This window comes from Lethenteron reissneri, chromosome 45 (assembly GCF_015708825.2).
Source record: "Lethenteron reissneri isolate LAM-NWPU_2019-01 chromosome 45, ASM1570882v1, whole genome shotgun sequence".
In the NCBI taxonomy this organism is placed as follows: domain Eukaryota; kingdom Metazoa; phylum Chordata; class Hyperoartia; order Petromyzontiformes; family Petromyzontidae; genus Lethenteron; species Lethenteron reissneri.
In genome coordinates, this window is record NC_083823.1 from 1,920,638 (window position 1) to 1,941,983 (window position 21,346).

Here is a 21,346-nt window from a genome sequence, read left to right on the forward strand (position 1 = left end):
TCACTGCGTTGCAGAGGCCCAGAATGAGAATATGTATTTATAACTGAGGGAGGAATCCGATGAGCTATGAAGCTCTTTTTGTCACATATGTCCAGTAGGGGCACAGGGTCAGAACGTTACAACAACAAACAACAAAAAAACACGATAGGAGTGCAAAGTATAGAAAAGGTAAACAAATCACTTAAAAAAATAGATTCGTTTTGTATCTTTTTAATCTTATCAATTAAAGCTCACGGAGCTATTATCTTATTTTTCAGAAGCGACCTGGCCACAAATGACAGCTCAACAAACTGGCCCATCACGTGGACATTTATAGCAGCGAAGTAATCGAAATAAAATCTCGTCCTAGGCCGGTGTGACGACAAGATCTGACGAAGCCGCGAGTCCCGCGGATGGCCAACACCACAAATCCGAGGGTTTTTTTATTGTTGTTTTTGTTGTTTTTTGAAAATCCCAGTTGCTAAGCAGATGTCCCAAGGCTTGTGTAGCACAGAGGAGCGGAGCTGCTACTAACAGGGGGCTTCGAGTGGAGAGAGGAAAGAGGTTAGAGTCGACGGATTCTTGGACTGAGTATATTTATTTACGTATAACCATACATCCGTTGTGTGTTGTTTTGGAGAATTATGGGTAAGGAAATAAATAAACATACCTCACAATGGTTTTCTCCACTTTAAAATGTAAATATTAATATTATAGTCCACCAGCGCATGGGGGGTGGGTGTTTAAACTTGTGAACTCTAGAGTGGTGAGGACCTTTTTAGCTCTCATCAGCATAGTCAGACTTGCATGCGTAGCTACATTTTATCACATGCTGTCTTGGTGCAGTGGTTAGCACACAACACAATAGCCCAATGAGTTCAATTCCCGGTTATGGCTAACATCTGTGGCAGGTGATCAAATATTGTTTTAATTTGGGTAAGAGTAAGCAACAAAATTGAATAAATTACATTGAGGCACCATGAGCCAATGAACCTTATGGACCGACATTAACAAGCTACATTTTGCTGATGAGACTGAGCAAGTCGAAACTTGCCAGGAATTGGCAGCTTCATCAAATGCTGAAGAAGCACGTGGCCCAAGCGTTATTTAGATTACACGCACTTATTCGTTTAGGAAATGAAGACCCAACCTGTCTGTCGATTTACTTATTATTGTTGAAAGGCAGCGAAGGTTACGCAAGTCCCAAGTTACAAAGCCAAATTGTGGGCGAGGAGAGAACGCAGCGGAGAAATCTTCCGTCCCCGCAGCAATGGCAGCAGGAGGGTGAGAACGGCTGATCGAGCATGGAGGACCAGCAACTTCGAAATCCGAGGCGTGATTGAGACGCCAGACTCCTGGGAGCAATGAAGGATATTCGGGTCCGTGACGGGAGGGATCGAGAGACAGAAAACGGGACCAGAGAGTTGAAGGAGACGGGACTGTGTGCGATGACGCAGGAGGACCTGGAACAAGGTGGCCCAGGGATGGAAATAATAATAATGCTTTCATTTCATATTGTGTCATTCATGCCAAGAGCATCCCACGATGCTGGGATGGTATTAGCGGTGGCCGCGGCGACAGCCATGGACTTGGCGTTGAGAATGACGAGACGGAGAGTGCGACCATGGGAGCGAGTGGGAGATTTGATGAATTTGGAAAGATCCACGGATTTTCACGAGTGGCTTGGTCGAAGGAAGGCGATTGAGACCCTGATGGGCAGTGGAAACAGAGAGCTGTAAAAATGCGCTCGTGAAAAACCGGGGTTGATTGCAGGGCCAATAGTTTAGCCGGTGATTTTTGACATCTGCGCGCCCTCAAAATTAAGCCTCTGGTTCACTCGCACATGTAAGGCCTTGGCAGAGGAGGTCACCGTGGCACATTCCCCTCTCGCTCCCTCCCCAGCCACCCCACCTCAACCCTGGGCCCTCATCGACATCAGTTGCTTTACACTGGTGCAGAGGTTTTACCAAAGACGAATGCTGTTTGTTAAAAGACACTCGTTAATTGTAGATGTGTGTGTATATGTATATTTGAGGTTTGATACTTTCTGGCGATAATAATTTCAGGTCCTTTGCCAATCGACTGCTGGATGAAGACCTCTCCCACACTGTGTCAGTCATGCGGGCTGTTTGACCATACCTCACCACCCTGGTCAGTGAGCGTTGATGAAGAGTGGAGCCGTGACTGCTTCTGATATCACTTGCTACCGATGTGAGCCGTGGCCGGGGATCGAATGCAGATCGAGAGATTCAGAACACGGTGCCCCCGACCACTGCGCCACCGCTCCTCCCTGTTCGCCACGGTGGTGAGATGTTAACTACCTCGCCGGGTATACAGGAGATTGTGAGTTCGATCTCGACCCTGACACCTGTCTATTTGGAATTTGAATGTCTCTCTCCCCGTAGTCACGTGGATTTTCCCAAGGGTCCTCTGGCTTTTTTCCATCCACATATCGAAACGTGCATTTCGAGTTTTTGGCGGCTATAAATTTGCACGTGATAAGCCACTTGGTCGAGCTGTCATTTGCGGCCAGGTCGTGTCTGAAGATGAGCTACATAGCTCAGTGGGCCCTTGTTTGGTAAATAAAAAGAGTTTAAAATGTCTCGTTAAGGTTATATTCATTATCGTGTTAATAGTTTCCTGACAGAGTTCAACAAGTAAAACGACCCTAAAAGGAACACGGAGCAACCGTTTCATAAATAAAAGTTGGACATTGGACTTTGGCGTTAGTTGCATATAAGCCAATAAAGGTTATAGACAAAAAACCTGAAGGGGTACAAAAGCGACTTCTGAGAAGGGGCCATATCCCTGACCACTGACTGGTTTGTGTGACTGACACGGTGCGCAGGGATCTTGTAGGATTAATCAAGGACTCAAAATGTGTTACCAGAGAGTAGGAAAACTGGATGACAAATATATATATACCGGACTGTCAGTGAGGGCCTTTGTTAAAGTCTTGGTGATTCAAAAGTGCAGAGCTCCAGTGGTTTCCTAATATCGGAAGGAAGAGCATTGCAGGTGGCCGCTGAAGAGCATCTGAAAACGCGCTTGCTAAAATCTATTCAGCAGCGTGAACCAATATTCCTGATCAGCGATTCTTAGAGGGAACAAATATTCATTGGTAGGGGAACAAATGTCCTGCGGAGATGGGGGGGGGGGCTTATATTCTTGTCTTCTCGAACACCGGCACGGCACAGCAATCGCATCCCTCGCACTAGCAGCACGCGCGAGGTCTCATGGATACTTGGTGGTAGTGGTGGTGGGCACTCCGCGAAAGTCACATGATGGGGGCCTAGGCCAGAGAGACGGCCTATGCAACGATCTCCTCCCGGGGCCCCCCGCGGCCTGCGTGCGTAGCGCGGCGGAAAAACGCAACTTCAACCACCGCCGCCGGCCGGGGGGGAGAGCGGAGAGATTTAATTAAACCAGGGTGGAAAAATTGTCGCAAATTCCTCTTCACGTTTCCATCGCGGTGAGCACCGGGGTCGCGGTACTCTTTCAGGGGGGCCGGACAGAGAGAGCGAGCGTGCCGGGGCCAACAACGCGCCTTCTCGCAGCGGCGGCCTCGTACGGCGGTCCAAACCGCGGGCTCTCCCGTTACTTAGCCCCAAACCACCCCCCCCCCGCCCCCCCCCCCCAGCTCTGCCACCGACGCTATTTAATTAGCTGTCAATGATTAAATTATGAGAAGTAGCGCTGGATTAAAAAAGGTTTTCTGCCCTCCCGCCAAGGCCAAAACGTACATCCCAAAAGAGATAAGCCTTTCATATCCTTGCTTTATAGCGCTGCATGCCGCTTTTGACCAACACATAAATATGCAGGTAGTGGGCTTCCCGCCACCCCCCGCTAAACATTAATCAGCCTTAATAAGCTTTCAACTTTAATAATCCTTGATGTAAAAAATCCCCGCTACCTTCAGAACAGACCTGATTGATTCCTTATAGGTGCAGTGCCAACTTCGGGCTTGAACCCGTGACCTCTTGACTGCTGTGCGAGTGCCCAATACACTGACATACGAAAACTAATTGGCGATCGTTCATAGCCCTCTCCCCTCCCTCATTGCACTGCCGGATGAAGGACTCGCAATGCGACGTCGGGTCACGCGGGATGTTTGACCATACTTCACCCCATTGATCAATGTGGGTTGGCGAAGGCAGAGGGCTCAGAAACGGTTCAAATATCGCTTAGGACTGTGGCCAGGAATCCATCGAACCAGGTACATTTTATGGCTACTGGGGTAGCGGTGTAGGCGGGGGGGTCAAACACAACATCAGCTTGGGGTCCCCCCCCAAATTGGCGGCCAGCATCGCCACCGACTGGTGCAGGCGGCTGAACATTCCGTCGGCAAAGGTGGAACCGCCGCTGCCGCCGCCACCACCGCCGCACATCTGTTGTAAGGGCCCAGGGCTCAAGTTAGGAACCCGAGCAAGCAGAACCGTTTAATTGGACGAGGCAGCTGATGGATGCCGAGCCCTCGCCTCGGGTCGGGGTTAAGGCTCGAGGTTAAATAGACCGACGACATCATCGCAAGAGCGGTTACGCTGAAAACATTCAAGCGGGAGGCGGGTTGCGGGTGGTGGTGGCGGAGGGGGTGGGGGGGGGTGAGGCTGAGGTCGAGAGTAAGAGAGGTTCAGGAGAAAACGTCGCTCGTCGATGCCGACGCGTATCCAGCGAGGTGGAGGTGCGCGCTCGCCCGTGCCCGTCTTATTCCATTATTCACACGTTTATTATTATCATTATCATTCTTCGGAGCCAGCTGTCGTCCTCGTAAAACACAAATGTTGCATTCTAAAACCCTCCTGCCGAGGTGCCTTCGCGAGATGGGCTACTTTCACGTGCTCGTCTCGGCCACACACCGTCTGGATTTACGTTTTGCTTTTAGTTTATTTTTTAAGCAAAAAAAAAAGCAATTTTTTTCACGTAAGTTTGGCAACTCTAGCTTCAGCCAGGCTCTATCATCGACCGCTGGATCTCACGGTCTTGAGGGTGCAACGTACGCGTCTGTGGCACCCGTGCACGAGCTAAATTCATCACTGCGTCCTCCAAACGGATTTCACAGGAATTGGAAAACTTTTCGATGAAACTTTTTTTTGCAATAAACGGGTTCATAAAGTCGCTTGAGTTTTCTAATCCCGACAGAGCACCGACCCCTGTGGCGGGTTTCGGCGAAAGGAAATCTCGCCGGAAAAAATTGCTGTCGTCGATATTGGCGCGAGAATTTAGCGCTGCGATGAAGTTACAAGCCACCGTAGCTCCTCAGCAACAGTCCCCTCCGCTACACCGAGCACTCCTGAATGTACAGTCGCTCCGCAAAAGGGTAACCTTATATGGTGAACGCATACCTTTTACAGGCACTCAATTAAATCAAAGTAATTTTTTTTTTTGCGTAATGTATCCCGGTCGCGATGTGTACTGGAGTAATGTAGATGTTATCCGGATGTACAGCACTGGTTTATAACATGATCGCTCTCCCCCCTGCAGTGTTTACACAGTGTGTCAGCGTGGCGGAAATGGAATTATTTTTAAGACTATTTTTTTAGTACATTTTTTTTTATCAGTTAGAAACCTATACTCTTAGTTCTTTCGGTAAAGTCACGTAGGTAACAAAATGACATTAAAATAATAAAAAATAAAATAAAAATCACGACGTTTCGGAGGCAACACAAGTCTCCGTGTGTTGCCTCCGAAACGTCGTGATTTTTATTTATTTTTATTAATTAATGTAATTTTTTACCTACGTGACTTTACCGAAAGAACTAAGAGTATGAATCCTTGCAGTCACGAAAGCTTCAAATCTACAGTTAGAAACCTAACCGTCCACTGCCCTTCCCTCACAACTCAATGAATTGTCACGATTCAGGGTCATCACAATTCGATTCAAGAATCTTTTTTTTTGGTAAACATTGTGGGTGACTGAAACGAACCAAATCCATACAACAATCTGCTGCTCCTTCAGTCTGCAACTCCCTGCCCCCTAGTAATCTGTGCCATCAACTCCCTGTCTCAAGTCCAGGATCTTTTTTTTAAACTTCCTTTTTGTTCCTTAGATCTATGACTGACCGTTCTGGCATGGATTTTGTATACTTAATATTAGTTTTTTGGCCATCGTTAGTTTGCAGATTCCCTCCCTGCGATGTCCTGTAACTGCCTCCACTGTCAAAGGTCCTTGGGCTGTGGTAGTTCCCGTAAAAGAGCAGCTTAGTTCAGTGGGGCCGCACCCGGTTGTAATAAAGTCCGCGTCTGACTGCCTCTCTCCGTCGAACAAACCTGGCCGCTGTATCTGTGCAGGGTCTTGTCATGTCGTCACATTTTATTTCCTCTCTACATCTACCACTGTACTGATGCATGCGAATCAAAGCGTCGATGCTTTCACACGCTATTCAATGCGTGCAATCGCAAACTTAATAAAGGCGATATGGGATCAGCGCATCGTTAAAATCTCCCACCTTGTGTGCAGAAAAAAACGAAGCATTTCTGAAAGGTATTTAAGATTCGAAAACCATCACTTAAAAACAAACGAAAAATAATGCGGTTATAACGGCTAATCATTTGTAATTTTAAACGCCCTACATTAGCATTGGTGCATAGCACGACTCCCTCCACGCTTGCGTCCCGTCAACGCGAGCCAGCCCACACCACATGAGATTGTACTCAAATTTGGCAAAGTCTGAGTTCACACGTTATCTGATATCCCCCCTGCTGCCTTGCCAGCATCACGGTTACCAAGGTTGCCTGCGATGTTAGGAAGAGTGTATCAGAAGAGCACCGGGCGAAATTGCTTCATCACCAACATCGCACTGGTAAAGCTTTTTAAAATTTCACTAAACAATAAAAAAAGAAGTGTATTTAATGTTTAATTTTGAGCAGCAAATTTGCTAAATCCGATTTCTGTGCCGGGATGCAATAAAACACCTCGGTGTTTGGACTTGCAAAATTCTTGGCAGACCGTCGCTACCCCACCACCCACCCGCGCCCTCCCCCCCCCCCTCTAACGCTAATGTTAATCCCATCACAAAAAAAACGCTGGAACATATAACATAACATAATTACGCACGCTCCGTTCTGCCCGAGTCTAAAGAGCGGCTCCAGTGTAAACTTACAAGGAGGCTTAATTCCGGTTGCGTACGCGGTTTAATCGCACGTGGGACGGGGAGGCACGTGAGCTGAGAAAGTGTCTACTTTCCTGCAAAAGTGACTTAAGGGATGGCATTGTATTATAAGGCTTCAAAAGCAAGCAGCATTTATTTAATCACTTCGTGTCTATCTATGTGGGAAAAAGTCAAAACATTGCCGTTCTGATGTCATTAACCTGATAATGATAATCATCCGATTAGGAAATGGTGTTCAGCACATTCCGTAAGGTTTGCCAGTGAATCGCAAATCACAGCAACCTGCCAAGTTCATGATGGCAGACTAAGCCGGGCTTCACTTTTCTTAATCATATTTTTTTCATGAATGTGCTACTCGCAGTGATCGATTGTGGGAGTGATTTAAGGGCCGAGCTTTTGCGGTTGTGGTTGTTTTTATTTGTGTAAACAGGACGTTTCATCTCGTGAGACAATTCTTGGAGCAAATATTTGGATTTAGTTAATATGAAGATGAGCAATACGAGATAAGGTAGCGAAAAAAAATGAACAGGAAATATTTTTCAATGAAAACAAAAACAACCCCCATTGCATTCAAGAACATTCACAAGTTCAGAGCCAATAACGTAGACCAGTGGGGGTTCTTAACCTGGGGGTACGCGATGCCCTTTCTGGGGGTGCGTGACATGAGCAGATTTTATTTTAAAGGTAAATCATCAACACACAAATTAATTACTTATGAGATTGTAAGTACAAGTACTTTTCGATTTAAAGCTTTCGTGACTGCAGCGATTCATATTCTTGGTTCCTTTCGGTAAAGTCACATCGAAGGGAAATAAAATATATTTTCCAATATTTTATTATTCATGTAATTTCAATTATTTTATTATTTCCCTTCTACATGACTTTACCGAAAGAACCAAGAATAAACTGCCATGTTTCATCACACCCTATGTGTTTATTAGCATATATATATTTTTTACGATTGAGAACCAAAGGGGTGCAAGGCTGCAATAAGTGTTAAGAACCACTGACGTAGAGAAACACAATTTTGACCGGTGAAGAAAAAATAACCTCGCTTGGGCAGAACACGCAGCAGGAAGGCGACATTGGCCCCGCGGTCGAGGGTAATAATGGAGTGGCTGTCAAAGGAGGGAACATCCCCGATAGGACATTCACGGAGATGGAGCTATGAAGTCAGTTTTTGTGGCTCATCAGACGAATTGTCACATCACGAGACAGCGAGAGATGGCGACGGCTTGGAGAGGTCTCTTCAATCAGCGTTGGATAGATCGAGAATGATGGCGATCTACATTTTTAAATCAACCAAAGCATTGAAAAAAACTATCAATGCCAGCAACGTGGACCACAAATAAGACATGTGTGTTCCTGTGTGGAGCCGATCACGCAAAAGGAATTTTGTAGTCGGGGAGGGCACAATCTGTACTTTTTAGGAAGCGTTCCTGAAGCACAGATAAAACCACCGGAATGCCACCCGCCCCATACCAGGCACCACAACGACACCACGGGGACAGGAACGAAAAACACCGTGGGCGCAGCCAGAGGCGAGCGGATGGGTGACGCCCACTGTCCGCGCCCGCTTAAAAATTCGACCCGGGGAAGGTGCTCATCCAGTCGGTGGTGGAAATTCCACGTTCCTATGGCAGGGATGAGTCAGCGCAGCCTCCGACGTCGACTTCACGACCATACCAATACCTCGGGACGAGCGGCCGATTGCACGGCCAATTCGTGATGCGATCAACACACCCTCCCGCGGGGGTGTGTGTCACCCTTTGTTTGGGCGTGTCACAACAGGTGTCTCTCGTGTGAATAAAGGGGTCTCCAGCAAATGAAAAAACTTCAGAAGCCGTTCTCTGAAATCGTTTTCCCTCCAGCTGTTTTGGCAACACGGGATGATTCTCCTCCTGCCACTAGCTTAAGAGAATTCTGAACGGGAATTCCACTTTGTAACAATCGGCTGGAGCTGATGAATTGTCACAATTTGCGCTCAAGATTTTATTCCACAGTGTAAATATTTTTTTTCGGCGTCGAGTTTTTTACGGTCTCGTTTGTATTTTTCTCTTTTTTCTCCACCACACTTGTACACCACTTTGGTTCGCTCCATCAGCAGAAATTATGATCTGCAAAAACTTGCCGATGAATTGCATTCATTTTAAAATAATCGATTCTCGATCACGCAACCATTAACATGTAGGAATCGATTATAAAAGATGGATCTGGACAGCATTGCACGCCCGCCCAGGAAACGTGCAAACATTGGGTCAACGTTGACATATGGTTTAAACCGTTGGACCAACGTTATCCTAACGTTATCCTAACATAAGCCCAACATTCTATGTTTACTGGGTACTGGGGCAGACATCGTCAAGATAAAAAAAAAACATTTCTTGGCCTTTTTTGGCCTTTTTTAGTGCAGGGGAGGGTGGTGGGGGGTTACGCCTTTAATTAAAACTCCACCAAACAGCTCGGCCTTCGCCTTCATATAGACACTCGGACCGGCGCAGAGGTGCGTACTCACAGATGATGTAGTAGTCCCTGCCCCGCTGGAACTCCAGGCCCAGGACGCTCGGGCTGAACTCCTGGAACTTGATGGTGTACTTGACGTCGCGGTCGGGCCGGTTGCAGGTGAGCAGCGGGTTCTTGCGGCGGGTCGTGTCGCACGACTCCGCTTCCGACTGCGTCACCATGTACAGCTTGTACTGGTAGGTCTCCGTCGCAGCCCCGGAGGAGGAGGGCGAGCCGAATCCCGTACCTCCTCCTCCCGGAGGGCCTCCATCGCCGATGCGGGGACACACGATGTCAAGCTTGTCGCCAATTTGTGGGTGGACGACCAAGCCGCCACGTCCTGGCTGGAATCTGTTTGCGGTGGGTGGGGAGGGGGGAGGGGGAATTGAAAACCGCACAGCAACAACAAAGTGACGGTGAGGATACGGCATGGTTGGCTCCGTACGGTGCGAAAGAAGTCCAACATACATGCATGGTTGGTTTGAAACTACTGCAAATTAGTGCCCTGGTTTAATCCCAAAATTAAACGAAATTGCAAACATTTTATTTTGGCTTTGCGGAAATTGAAGGTTATTAATATGTGATTATATATATACGAACACACAATATATTTAATGTACTGAGGCACTTATCAACAAATATCACTAATACCCATTAACGATTTTTTTTTCTTTCATAGGATGACATTTTTTTGGTTTGGCAAGCTCAGATTAACTTCATCTTAATTTAAAACATCACAATTACAGTACAATTTGGATTATATACCATTAACCTAAATGCACTCCATTAAAAGCCACTACGACGCAGCCACATCATTTCAATCTGCCTGTGCATACAGTATAATGGGCCAACTTCCAAACATGCATTTTCACACAAATCACAAAAATAACGCATTCATCGCAAACACCGCCCGTCTAAACACAAACTCTATTTCCCACTGATATGGTTCATCTTTAAAACATCTACGTCTCGTAAGTGAAAAGGCCAATCGTTTATTTCGCTATTTGAGTATGTTTTAGCCCAACTGGCCAGGATTGGGCAACGACACAGCCCCTGCTACAACCGAGAGCACAAACTACAGATACAATCTTCACTTATCGCTGCTACGACAACAATTCATAATGTGCAATGAAATAAATAATAACAAATATACGAATTAGGAAGAAACGAAGAATCGATTTTTAACGGGTTATTTTTCAAGGCATCAGTTTATTAAACCGCGGTCTGGCACGAAGTAGTGGTCAGGAGAGAATATTGTGAGTTGCCGTGATCTGCGGTTGTGTGGCACTGCCAACAAATTACCCTCCGTGTATTTCCGTACAAATTATTGCGGTCGCTGAAGAAACACCAAACACGGTCGCGCGTTTGCCACCTTTTCTTGAGGGTCGTGGGGGGGGGGCAATGGGGAGGAGGGCAGACTAAGAAAGCAAAGATGCCCTCAAGCCAGAGCAGTCGCCTGCTTTCGATTCGTCTTGCTTATCCGATCTACCCTCAGGGTGATACATAAAGGCATATGTGAGTAGATATATGCCAAGAGAGTTTAGTGTCTCCACTACGCAACCCCCCTGCCCCCCCCCCCCAGCGGCAGCAATCGTCAAGTTACGGTGAAATGCAAATGGATTTGTTGTGAAACTGTGGGCTAAGCCATGTTCAGTCCTCCATCGCCTACGTTGCATTTACGGCATTTTCGTCTCGCAGCTGGCGGCTCTGTCACACCTCCTGTTAGCTACTATCACTGCTGATAATGTGTCCCTTTATAATTCTTATTGTTATAATCGTCAGCCCACCCATTGTTGGACGAAGGCTTTTTCCATGCTCACGCAGTGTCAGTCACACCTGTTGTTTGAGGCCCTCTTAGCAATGCTGATCAGCGTGGGTCAGCGTGGGTCAGCGTGGGTCAGTGTGGGACAGTGTGGGTCAGTGTGGGTCATTGTAGGTCAGTGTGGGTCAGTGTGGGTCATCGTGGGTCATCGTGGGTCAGTGTGGGTCAGCGTGGGTCGGTGTAGGTCGGCGTGGGTCAGTGTGGGTCAGCGTGGGTCAGCATGGGTCAGTGTGGGTCGGCGTGGGTCGGCGTGGGTCATCATGGGTCATCGTGAGTCGTGGGTCAGCGTGGGTCAATGTGGGTCATTGTTGATCAGTGTGGGTCAGTGTGGGTCATTGTTGATCAGTGTGGGTCAGTGTGGGTCAGTCTGGGTCAGCGTGGGTCAGTGTGGGTCAGCGTGGGTCAGCGTGGGTCAGTGTGGGTCATCGTGGGTCAGTCTGGATCAGTGTGGGTCAGTCTGGGTCGGTGTGGGTCATCGTGGGTCAGCGTTGGTCAGTGTGGGTCAGTCTGGGTCAGTGTGGGTCAGTCTGGGTCGGCGTGGGTCGGCGTGGGTCAGCGTGGGTCATCGTGGGTCAGTCTGGGTCAGTGTGGGTCAGTCTGGGTCAGTCTGGGTCGGTGTGGGTCATCGTGGGTCAGCGTAGGTCAGTGTGGGTCAGTCAGGGTCAGTGTGGGTCAGTCTGGGTCAGTGTGGGTCAGCGTGGGTCATCGTGGGTCAGCGTAGGTCAGTGTGGGTCAGCGTGGGTCAGTCTGGGTCGGTGTGGGTCATCGTGGGTCAGCGTGGGTCAGCGTGGGTCAGTGTGGGTCATCGTGGGTCAGTCTGGGTCAGCGTGGGTCAGCGTGGGTCAGCGTGGGTCGGGTCAGTCTGGGTCGGCGTGGCAGTGGGCAGGAGGACCGCTTCAGCGACCATTGGCCACTCATTTTAGCCGTGATCAAACTCAGATGTCTGGGCTCGTAGCAACGACTGCGATGCACGAACTGCCGCGCCACCACTCCCCCAATGTCTCTTCTTTTGTGGCGAGGAGGAAATCCTCATCGAGTCTCCATATTTAAAAAAAAGCACGCAGCTTTGTAGGCCCTGAAATCCCCCAACACTTGCATCGACGGTCCTCATCAGTGCTGAGAGACAGAGTGAGAATATAGAGCCATAAAATGTGCTTATCTTGCCAGCATTAGCGGGCGGTCTTAGTTTCGTCTATTTAGTGACATCCTTACTGAAAGCCCGTCCAATACACACGTGTGTAACACCCCATCAGCTGCTAATAGCGGCTTATTTCCTTCCAAACACTCTCAAGAGTCCCTGGAAATTACTGACATCGAGTCCCAAGCCCTCATTCACAGTAACAACCTCTCCAGCACAGGCATGTCTTGTTAAGCTCCAAGGTAACAGCTTGGGAGTGTGTGAGTGTGGTGCGAGCGTGTGCATCGGTGTACGTGAGTGTGTGCGTCAGTGTACGTGAGAGTGTGCCTCGGTGTACGTGAGTGAGTGTGTGCCTCGGTGTACGCGAGTGGTGTGTGTGTGTTGGTGGGTCTCACCTAGGGGTGAACTCATCCTTAAATGAAATCCTGTTGCGGTGTGCCAACATCAGCACTGGGCTTAGCGTCGTGTCGGACACTGAACACCCACACCCATCGTGTGCCGTGCCGGCCATCATGGGTGCTCGCTAACAGCACTTGCCCCAAAGTATGTTAAGGCTACACGGGGCGGGGGGTCTTTGTCTTTGTCTATAAATTACGTGCATTAGACAGACGAGGAACCTAAAACGCTGAGCAGCCAACTGAAGGCAGCCTCGCCAGCCGAATGTGAGGTTACCAACCCTTGAATAACACCGTTAACACTGCACATTGCCATTGGGTTTGCTAAGACGGAACAAAATAGTTCACTAGAGTCATCGTTTGCGCCAAGTCAACACGAGCAATAATATACAGACCTCCCCACACCGTGTCAGTGATTGGGAGTTGTTTGACGATACTTCGCCACGCTGGTCATTGTCGGTTGGCGAAGCCAGGGACACCAAGACTGCTTTGTAAAATGACTCGCCACTGAATTTTGCTGTGGCCGTGAAACGAATTCAGATCGCCGGGTTCATCATAGCACGGTGCGCTAACCACTGCGCCACTGCTCCCCATAGCACACTGCAGTACAACTGAAAAATGTACACGGCGCGGTGTTATATACGAGGCCAACGTTTTGGACAATCGCTGATATTTCAGCGAGCATGTAGACAATAATAATCAAGCATTAATATTTAATTTCGGAAAACAATTCCAATGCACTTAATATTCATGGGGTGGGTGGATTTAATTTGACAGATAAATATCTGCACATGACTGCTTGCTCCATCCAAGCTAATAGTGTGTGCGGAGATGGTGGTTTCTTTATTTTCTGCTTCATCCTCTGCACTCAAACACGCATGGTGATTATAGCTTAGAGGGTTCTACTTGGTAAAATAGAAAAAATTCAAATTGTATTTGTTATTTTTTTGATTTACTTACCTTTCCTATACTTTGCACTCATATCGTGTTTTTTCATAGTTTTTTTTTACTTTCTGACCAGCCTCTCACTGGACATCTGTCAAAAAGTGCTTCATTGCTCATCGAATTCCTCCAGCATAAATAAAGATTCTGGTTCTGTTAACAAACTCCGTTTCGTCCACGTAAATCACAACGGCCCTCGGTCCGTGTGGCCAGAACTTGTCTTGACACGGTCAATCACACGCAGGGCTCACACACACACACAGCCACCAGTGTATATCGCCACTTAGCATATCAATCCGCCCCAGGAAAACGTGCCCCGCTGGTTTGGACATATGGACTAAAAAACGATACAGCCACACACACACACAGTGTAAAGCAAGCTCTGCTGGGGCATACAGTACAGCTCTTTAAGAAAATACCAAAAAAATAAAGAATGTTTAAATTAAAAGCTCCACTAAGAGGAAGAATACGGGGGTGGTAGAACCCATGGTCACTAGGCCAGGGGGCAACAGGTCACAGTCACCCGCCCCGGCCCGCGCTTTGAAGGGAAAATGAGTGAAATGCTTTGGCCGCCGCATTGCCTTTGATATTGTAATCGCCGGCCTGATCTGCATTTTACGCGAAAGGGGGTGAGAGGTGCAGAGGTGGCGAGGCGATTTGAGAGAGAGCAGAGCGAGAGGCAGGCAGGCAGACAGATAGACACGGGGAGGGGGGGGGCAGTGGAATGAACGGAGGGAGTGTAGAAGCACATAGAGGCGAGGTGGGGGGTGAGGGGTGTGAAGAAGCACAGAGACAACACCGCAGATGGAGACCGGGGGCGAGAGGAGAGGGAGGGAGGGAGGGACAACGCGGGAACACGAAGCAGATGGAGACGGATGGAGCGACGGGGATGCGAAACGAAGGACGGCAGGAGAGCGGGAGACGATGGGAGGCACTGCTGGGGAACGGGGCGAGAGAGCGATGGGCAGGGAGAGGGGCGAGTGCCAGGAGATGATGTAGGACGGGTAGAGGAGATGCTGAGGCAGGGTTCGCACGCTGTTACATTTTGAGCTGAGAGCGGCCAAAAATCGGCAAAAACGAACGACCGAAAAAAATGCGTTCGTTCTCTGCGCCCCCCCCCCCCCCCCCGTGTGCGCACGTACGCGGCGGCGAGGGACACGGCGTGGCAGAGCGGATCTGCTCAGAAGCGGCGTCGCGTCGTCGTCGGCCCTGATCTACCCACTGCTCAGTGAAGGTCTCCCACCAGCAACAGCGTAGCAAGTGAGAGCGTGCAGGCGGGAGGTGCGGTGGCACGCGGGGGGAGGAGAGGGTGGTGGAGATAGATGAGTGGTGGAGGTGGATTGTGGATGGTGGATGTGGGTTGTGGGTGGTGGACGTGGGTTGTGGGTGGTGGACGTGGGTTGTGGGTGGTGGAGGTGGGTTGTGGGTGGTGGAGGTGGGTTGTGGGTGGTGGACGTGGGTTGTGGGTGGTGGACGTGGGTTGTGGGTGGTGGACGTGGGTTGTGGGTGGTAGAATTTGACGAGTGGTGGGTGGCGGTTGGTGACTGTGGGGGGTTTCGAATGAGCAGGGGAGGGAGGCAGGGGAAGGGAAATTCGAAGTGAAACGTGAGGCGGGCTGTAACAGCGGGAGAGGTCGCTGAGAAAAGGGCAGCACGGCGTGGCGGTTGAGACGAGAGGGGGGGGGGGGGGCGCTACGGTGCTGCGCCGGCGGTCAGTGGAACGACGCAAAGGGACGTGGGGAGGGGGCCGGGGGCCTGTGTGGGGCACTGGGCCCTGCGAGCGAGCGGTGGAACCTCGCGCCGTCGTCACCGCCGCTCGTGGCTCGAGCCGTCTCCACTCGCGATCGGGAGGTTGCGCAAATTCAAATCACCGTCGGTGGTCAACCTGGCCCGGCCCAGCCCACAATTCCTGCGGTGTCGGCAAAGTGAGCGCCGCTCCTGTGTGGGGAGTCGAAGATAGAACTGACCCCTGCCACGGGAACGTGGCATTTTCCACCGCTAGGTCAGGATTGCCACCGATGGCGACGACGATGATGATGATGATAAGAGGCACCTCCAAATGTTTATTTCGCGTGGGAGAAGCCGCGACTTCCATGGAGAAAGACAGCGTCGGGACTGCAGAGGTGGCGGCTCCTGGCATCGGTGCTCTCCGTAACCACCGCCTCGTGTGCCGTGTCATGCCCCATGCCATGCCAGCCTCAATAGACGCTTGCTAGCAGCACTCGTCCCAACAAACCATTCCATCGAGAGGAGGATTTCTTTGCACCGCGTGCGCGCCTACGCTGGGTATGGGTGCACTGCGAGTGCGTGACACAAGTGGTTTTGGCAGATGCACAATGCAAGAGAACTTAAGATTAATATCAACTGTACACTTTCCACAAATATTATGGCAATGTTTTTTTTTTTCGAGAGGGGCTAACGTTTCAGATGATTGCCCCGGTCGCCGTTGTGCCAGCAACAAGACTTGCCGGGGGGGGGGGGGGGGGGAGTGGTGGAGGGGGCGTGGAAATTCGATCTCCCTCAGCGGTCGCCCCGTGAGAGTCGTCGTCGTCGTCCCCCCCCCCCCCCCTCTGCAAGTACCGGGCAGAACCCCAACCACCGCTCCGGGGTTGCGACGTCGAAACGAGGACACGGAAAGTTTCACGGCGGCAACCTCCGCGAACGGGCAGCGCGACGAGCATCGTGCGGCAACTCGTGTGGACATCGCGCAGGGCGCGTGAATGACCACAAAACCTCCTGCGCATGCAGGCCACAAACCAAATACTCACCAGGCTGCTGAGAGCCACAAAATGGGCGCTGCAGTAGCGAGATTTTAACTCCCTCGCCTGGTATACAGGAGGTCGTGGGTTCGATCCCGACCCTGACTCCTGTTGTATATTTGGAGTCTGCGTGTCTCTCTCCCCGTGGTCGCATGGATTTTTCTCCAGCTCCTCACACATTTATAAACGTGTGTTTAGAGTGTTTGGCTGCTTTAACTTTCCACATGATAAGCCACTTCGTTGAGCTATTATATGCTATAGGCAAGTCGTTTCTGAATAAAAATCCATACAGCTCAGTGGGCCTTACCTGGTAAAATAAAAAAAATTAGTCTCATGTCACGTGGGGTGGTCACACTGCAGGATCTAAGCTCGCGCCGTTGGGCTGTTGTGCGTTTTACATTTTAGAAATATGTGGGAGCACTCGTGTCTGCATTCGCTGCCAGGGGTGAGTGCCCCAGGTTGCTCCAGCTTCCGCAGATCTTTCCTGTTTCCAAGAAGTTCAAATGAAAAGTTTCAAATCAGCTGCGTCTCTATTGAGCAGGGCGCTGGAACTGCGGTTTGGTCACCCCCCTGGAGGACACGCAATAACAATGAAGGGGTAGAAACTATTTGTAAGGAGAACAAATATGACCAAACATTGGCTCCTGGGAGAACAAATATTGGGCAAGAACACGATTTGGCGAGAATATATTCGTTTTTATCCACCCCCTCAATTGCCCTCTTGTGTGAACGCCTTAAGAACCGTGATGCGAGGGTGATTGTAGCAAAGTAATCAGAATACGATTACCGATTACGTGGGGTTTCAAGAGGAGCGCAATCGTGCCGTGCGTTATTTAAAAAAAAAAAGAGAGATGTAATCTGACCACTGTAATACTTTCACGATTGGTTTTACTTCCCAATTCCGCACGCATCGGGGCCAGCTCAACCTCGCCAAAGACAGCGGCGTAAGCGTAGAGCGACTGGAGGCTGTGGCTTCGTGGCGCGGTGGCTGCTGCTGTTGCCGTCTTGAACGCAAAATGCCTGCGTGATCATCTGTCCCCTTCGACCGTTGCTGGTGCCAGAATTGAATCCATCGACCGGCAGATACTCACGATAACTTCCTGCATTGGGCACAGAATAGAAGTGACGAGAGAAAAGGAGCAGCACTGCGAAGGACTCCCAGATCCTCCGATCTTTTTGTCTTTGAGATTTGAGTGCCGAGTTCAATCGATTTGTTGCGCGGACGGTGGTCCCGTTTTGCCAGTATCTTGGCTAGACTACAATGGGAGATTCCCGGTGCTGTGCGAGCACAGCAGCAAAAACAAAGCAAAGGGAAAAAACGTCGACATTGCCGAGACTGAGCACACGGGGGTCCTTCAGGAATGCCAATAATGGGCAGAGGAAAAGAGAGGAGTCGAACGCGACAGCACGCAGCGAACGCACCTCGAAGCACCTCCGATTAGCTCGGTCGGCTACGTGCGGCGCGACAGAAGATCACCAAACGCACGTACGAATTCACTTCGGGAAGGCTTCTTTTTAACTTTATCAACGCAAGACGACACTTATTTATTTCCCCCCCCCCCCCGTGACCGATTACATGGAACGCAGTCCGTCGTAACGCGCCCGTCCACGCACGCTGCCCTCGGAGTGCACGGCCCTGCATCCGCCGCTCGATGCAACTTTGGCCAAACGGTCAGAATAACGACCTGCGGCAAATAATGGGGTAAAAATAATAATAATAAATCATCGCCTGTCAGCCGACTGTTAAGAAGGGGTCACCCCGACGACAATGGAGCGTGGGAGTGGGGGAGGGGCTGCGGGCTATTGTTTGGGAGAGCGGGGGGTCCACCCCCCCCCCCCCCCCCGCGTGATTGATTCCCTTTGAGCTTCCTCCGCGAGTCGAAGACGCCCCGGGGTCAGTGCAGAGCGACTCGGCCGCCGGCAGTGTGGCTCAATAACCCCGCCAGCCCTCGCCCACGGAGCTGTATCGGCCAAACGTCCCCGACACAGCCCACCCCCAACCCCCCAGCGCTACCCCCCCCCGCCCCGCCCCCCTCCACGTGAAAGAGAGCCTTGAGGGCATCCCGAGGTAAAGAGATACTAATCACAACCCTGGTTAGTTACCGTCCACCGCGTGACACTGCGGATCGTAAGGCTCTGGAGAGAGATTCATCTCCCCAAACCTTGTGTCGATAAAGTTACACAAATCTGGTCAGGTGCACAACACACACCACACACAACAAAGACAAAGATCCTCTCGTATAGCCTGTAACAGACTCGTCTTCTTGGTTCTGTCGGTAAAGTCACGTAGAAGGAAAATAATAAAATAATAAAAATAAAACATTCAGACTCTGCCTTCTCGACAGACATGTTCTCCACTTGAAGACGGCTGCTTGCGTTGTGGCCGAAACGTCGTGATAATTATTTGATTATGTTTTATTTTTATTATTTTATTATTTTCCTTATACGTGACTTTACCGAAATAACCAAGAAGATGAATCCCTGCAGTCACGAAAGCTTTAAATCGAAACTGTAACAGACTGTTGGGGCAAGTGCTGTTAGCGAGCACCTATGAAGGCCGGCACGGTACACGAGGGGGTGGGTGGCCAGCACCACGCCTGGCCGCCTTTGTCTCCCTCCTGGCGATGCTTACACATCGCACCAGGTACTCATTTGAGGCCGAGTCAACCTAGAGAAGTCCCAGGGCCGTTTCAGATAATCATCACTGGTGATGGCCGTGAATGGGGTTCGCAGCGCAACACGCTGACCGCTACGCTACCCCCCCCCCCCACGCACCACACAACACACAAACCTGTCAGATGATAGGATGCACCAACAACTTTCTACTTAAAACACACGGGGAGGAACGTGCATCGTCTCAAGCCACGGATGTGGTATTGCCCTGCCGCAACCCACGCCGTGATTTGAAAGTTGAAATTGTGTAGACTATGGATGTGGGCGTTGTGGAGGTGGACATGGCCAATTGATACACAACTTACCACATTCATCATTGACGCTGCCTTCTAACGGAAACAAGAGGATTTCTCCACAAACCTGGCTGCCCGCCTGATGTTGCTCGTTGTAATCACTGGCGAAACGTCGTGCTCAGATTGTAAATGTTGTGGATTTGCTGTCCGTCACACCGGCGTGCTGTACTAATTGGCCATGTCGTGTAGCGGCGGGTTTAACGGCACATTTATATTTACGTGATCTAACCCAAAAAAAATAAACCCTCCGAGAAAAATATGGGCTCTTTTTCCCGATTACGAATCAAATTCATCTGTCTGTTTTGTGTAAAAAAAAATCTACAACCTAAACGAGATTGCCTTCAATCATCATCATCAGACAGGGGCTCGTGTTATTTTCTGTGCCGAGTGCAACTCACCCTGAACCTGGTAAAGCAACTTCAATTCCCGGCCACGGCTCACAGCAGTGGAGCGTGGCAGTCGCACAGTCCTTGTGTGCCCCCCCACCCCGCCTCATCAATCCGCACTAAACAGCGTAGCGAGGTATGCTCCAAACTACCCCCCACGACATGGGGAGGCCTTCATCCAGCAGCAGATTGGCAAAGGGCGCCGTGCTGGCAAGATGTTAACTCCCTCGCCTGGTATGCCAGAGGTCGTGGGTTTGATCCTGACCCTGACGCATGCTGTCTATAATTGGAGTTTGCGTGTCTCTCTCTCTCCCCGTGGTTAGATGTTAACTCCCTCGCCTGGTATGCCAGAGGTCGTGGGTTTGATCCTGACCCTGACGCATGCTGTATATATTTGGAGTTTGCGTGTCTCTCTCTCTCTCCCAATGATCGTGTGGATTTATCTCCGGGTCCTCTGGTTTTTCCCTCCACATGAACACATGCGTTTACAGTATTTGGCTGCAGTAAATTTCCACATGACAAGCCACTTTTGTTGAGCTATCATTTGTGGCCAGGAAAAATAAGCTACATAGCTCAGTGGGCCGTAGCTGGTGAAACAAAAAATAGGATTTTTTTGGTAGTTTAACGGTGTGAGCATTCATATTATAATTTCCAGTGATTATAATTGTGGGATGCTGTTGGCACGATATAAAACATGGCATTCACGCGTCTCAAGGCAGCGTTCGCGGTAAACGTGGCGACTCGTTTGTGCCTCGTGCACCGTCTTTTGCGACAGCCTCGTACCCTAAGGATCTTGCCCAATAACGTTCAAGGTCAGAGCTTCAAGGTCACAGCTCGCGCAGTTAGGCCGGGTGGGCGACGATGCGGCGCTGCAGGTGACAGAGTCAGATCGTCGGCGAGCTGGTGAACAACGCGGCGAGGCTGGCGGAGGACGGAGAGACGCCAAGGGATGCGCCACGGCCCGCCAACCCTCCCCGCAATGAGGGCGGCACTTTAATTTATTATTATAATTCTAATATGTCACCTGCAGAATTCCCGTGAGATGGAACATCTCATTTGCGAGGGTGACCAGGGTGTCGATTGACACGCGCGCACACATGGCAAACACGTAACGACGCGTGAAAACAAAAATTATAAAACGACGACGAACGCCCTTCTCAAAGGGCTCCTCGGCCAAATGAACGAGCAGCAGCGTTTAAGTCGGCGGAGTTCAATTTCTACCACATTTAATTTCTATTTTTTACTCTGAAGAACACACACGAGCCAACAAATAACCTCGTTGCACTTGTGCTTAACTGCAGCGTTGCGGACATGTGCCCTGGATAAATGGGGACCGACCACAGAGGATG

At 50.0% G+C, this 21,346-nt stretch overlaps 1 protein-coding gene across 1 annotated transcript in view; it reads right to left on the reverse strand.

The window, feature by feature from the left end:
* The window catches only part of LOC133353865 (ephrin-B2a-like), a 169,623-nt gene that overhangs the window by 76,284 nt on the left and 71,993 nt on the right, over positions 1-21,346 (reverse strand). The window contains exon 2 of the mRNA XM_061570340.1: positions 9,604-9,941. Coding sequence (XP_061426324.1) covers positions 9,604-9,941 — 338 coding nt within the window. The remainder of the gene's footprint in view (positions 1-9,603; positions 9,942-21,346) is intronic.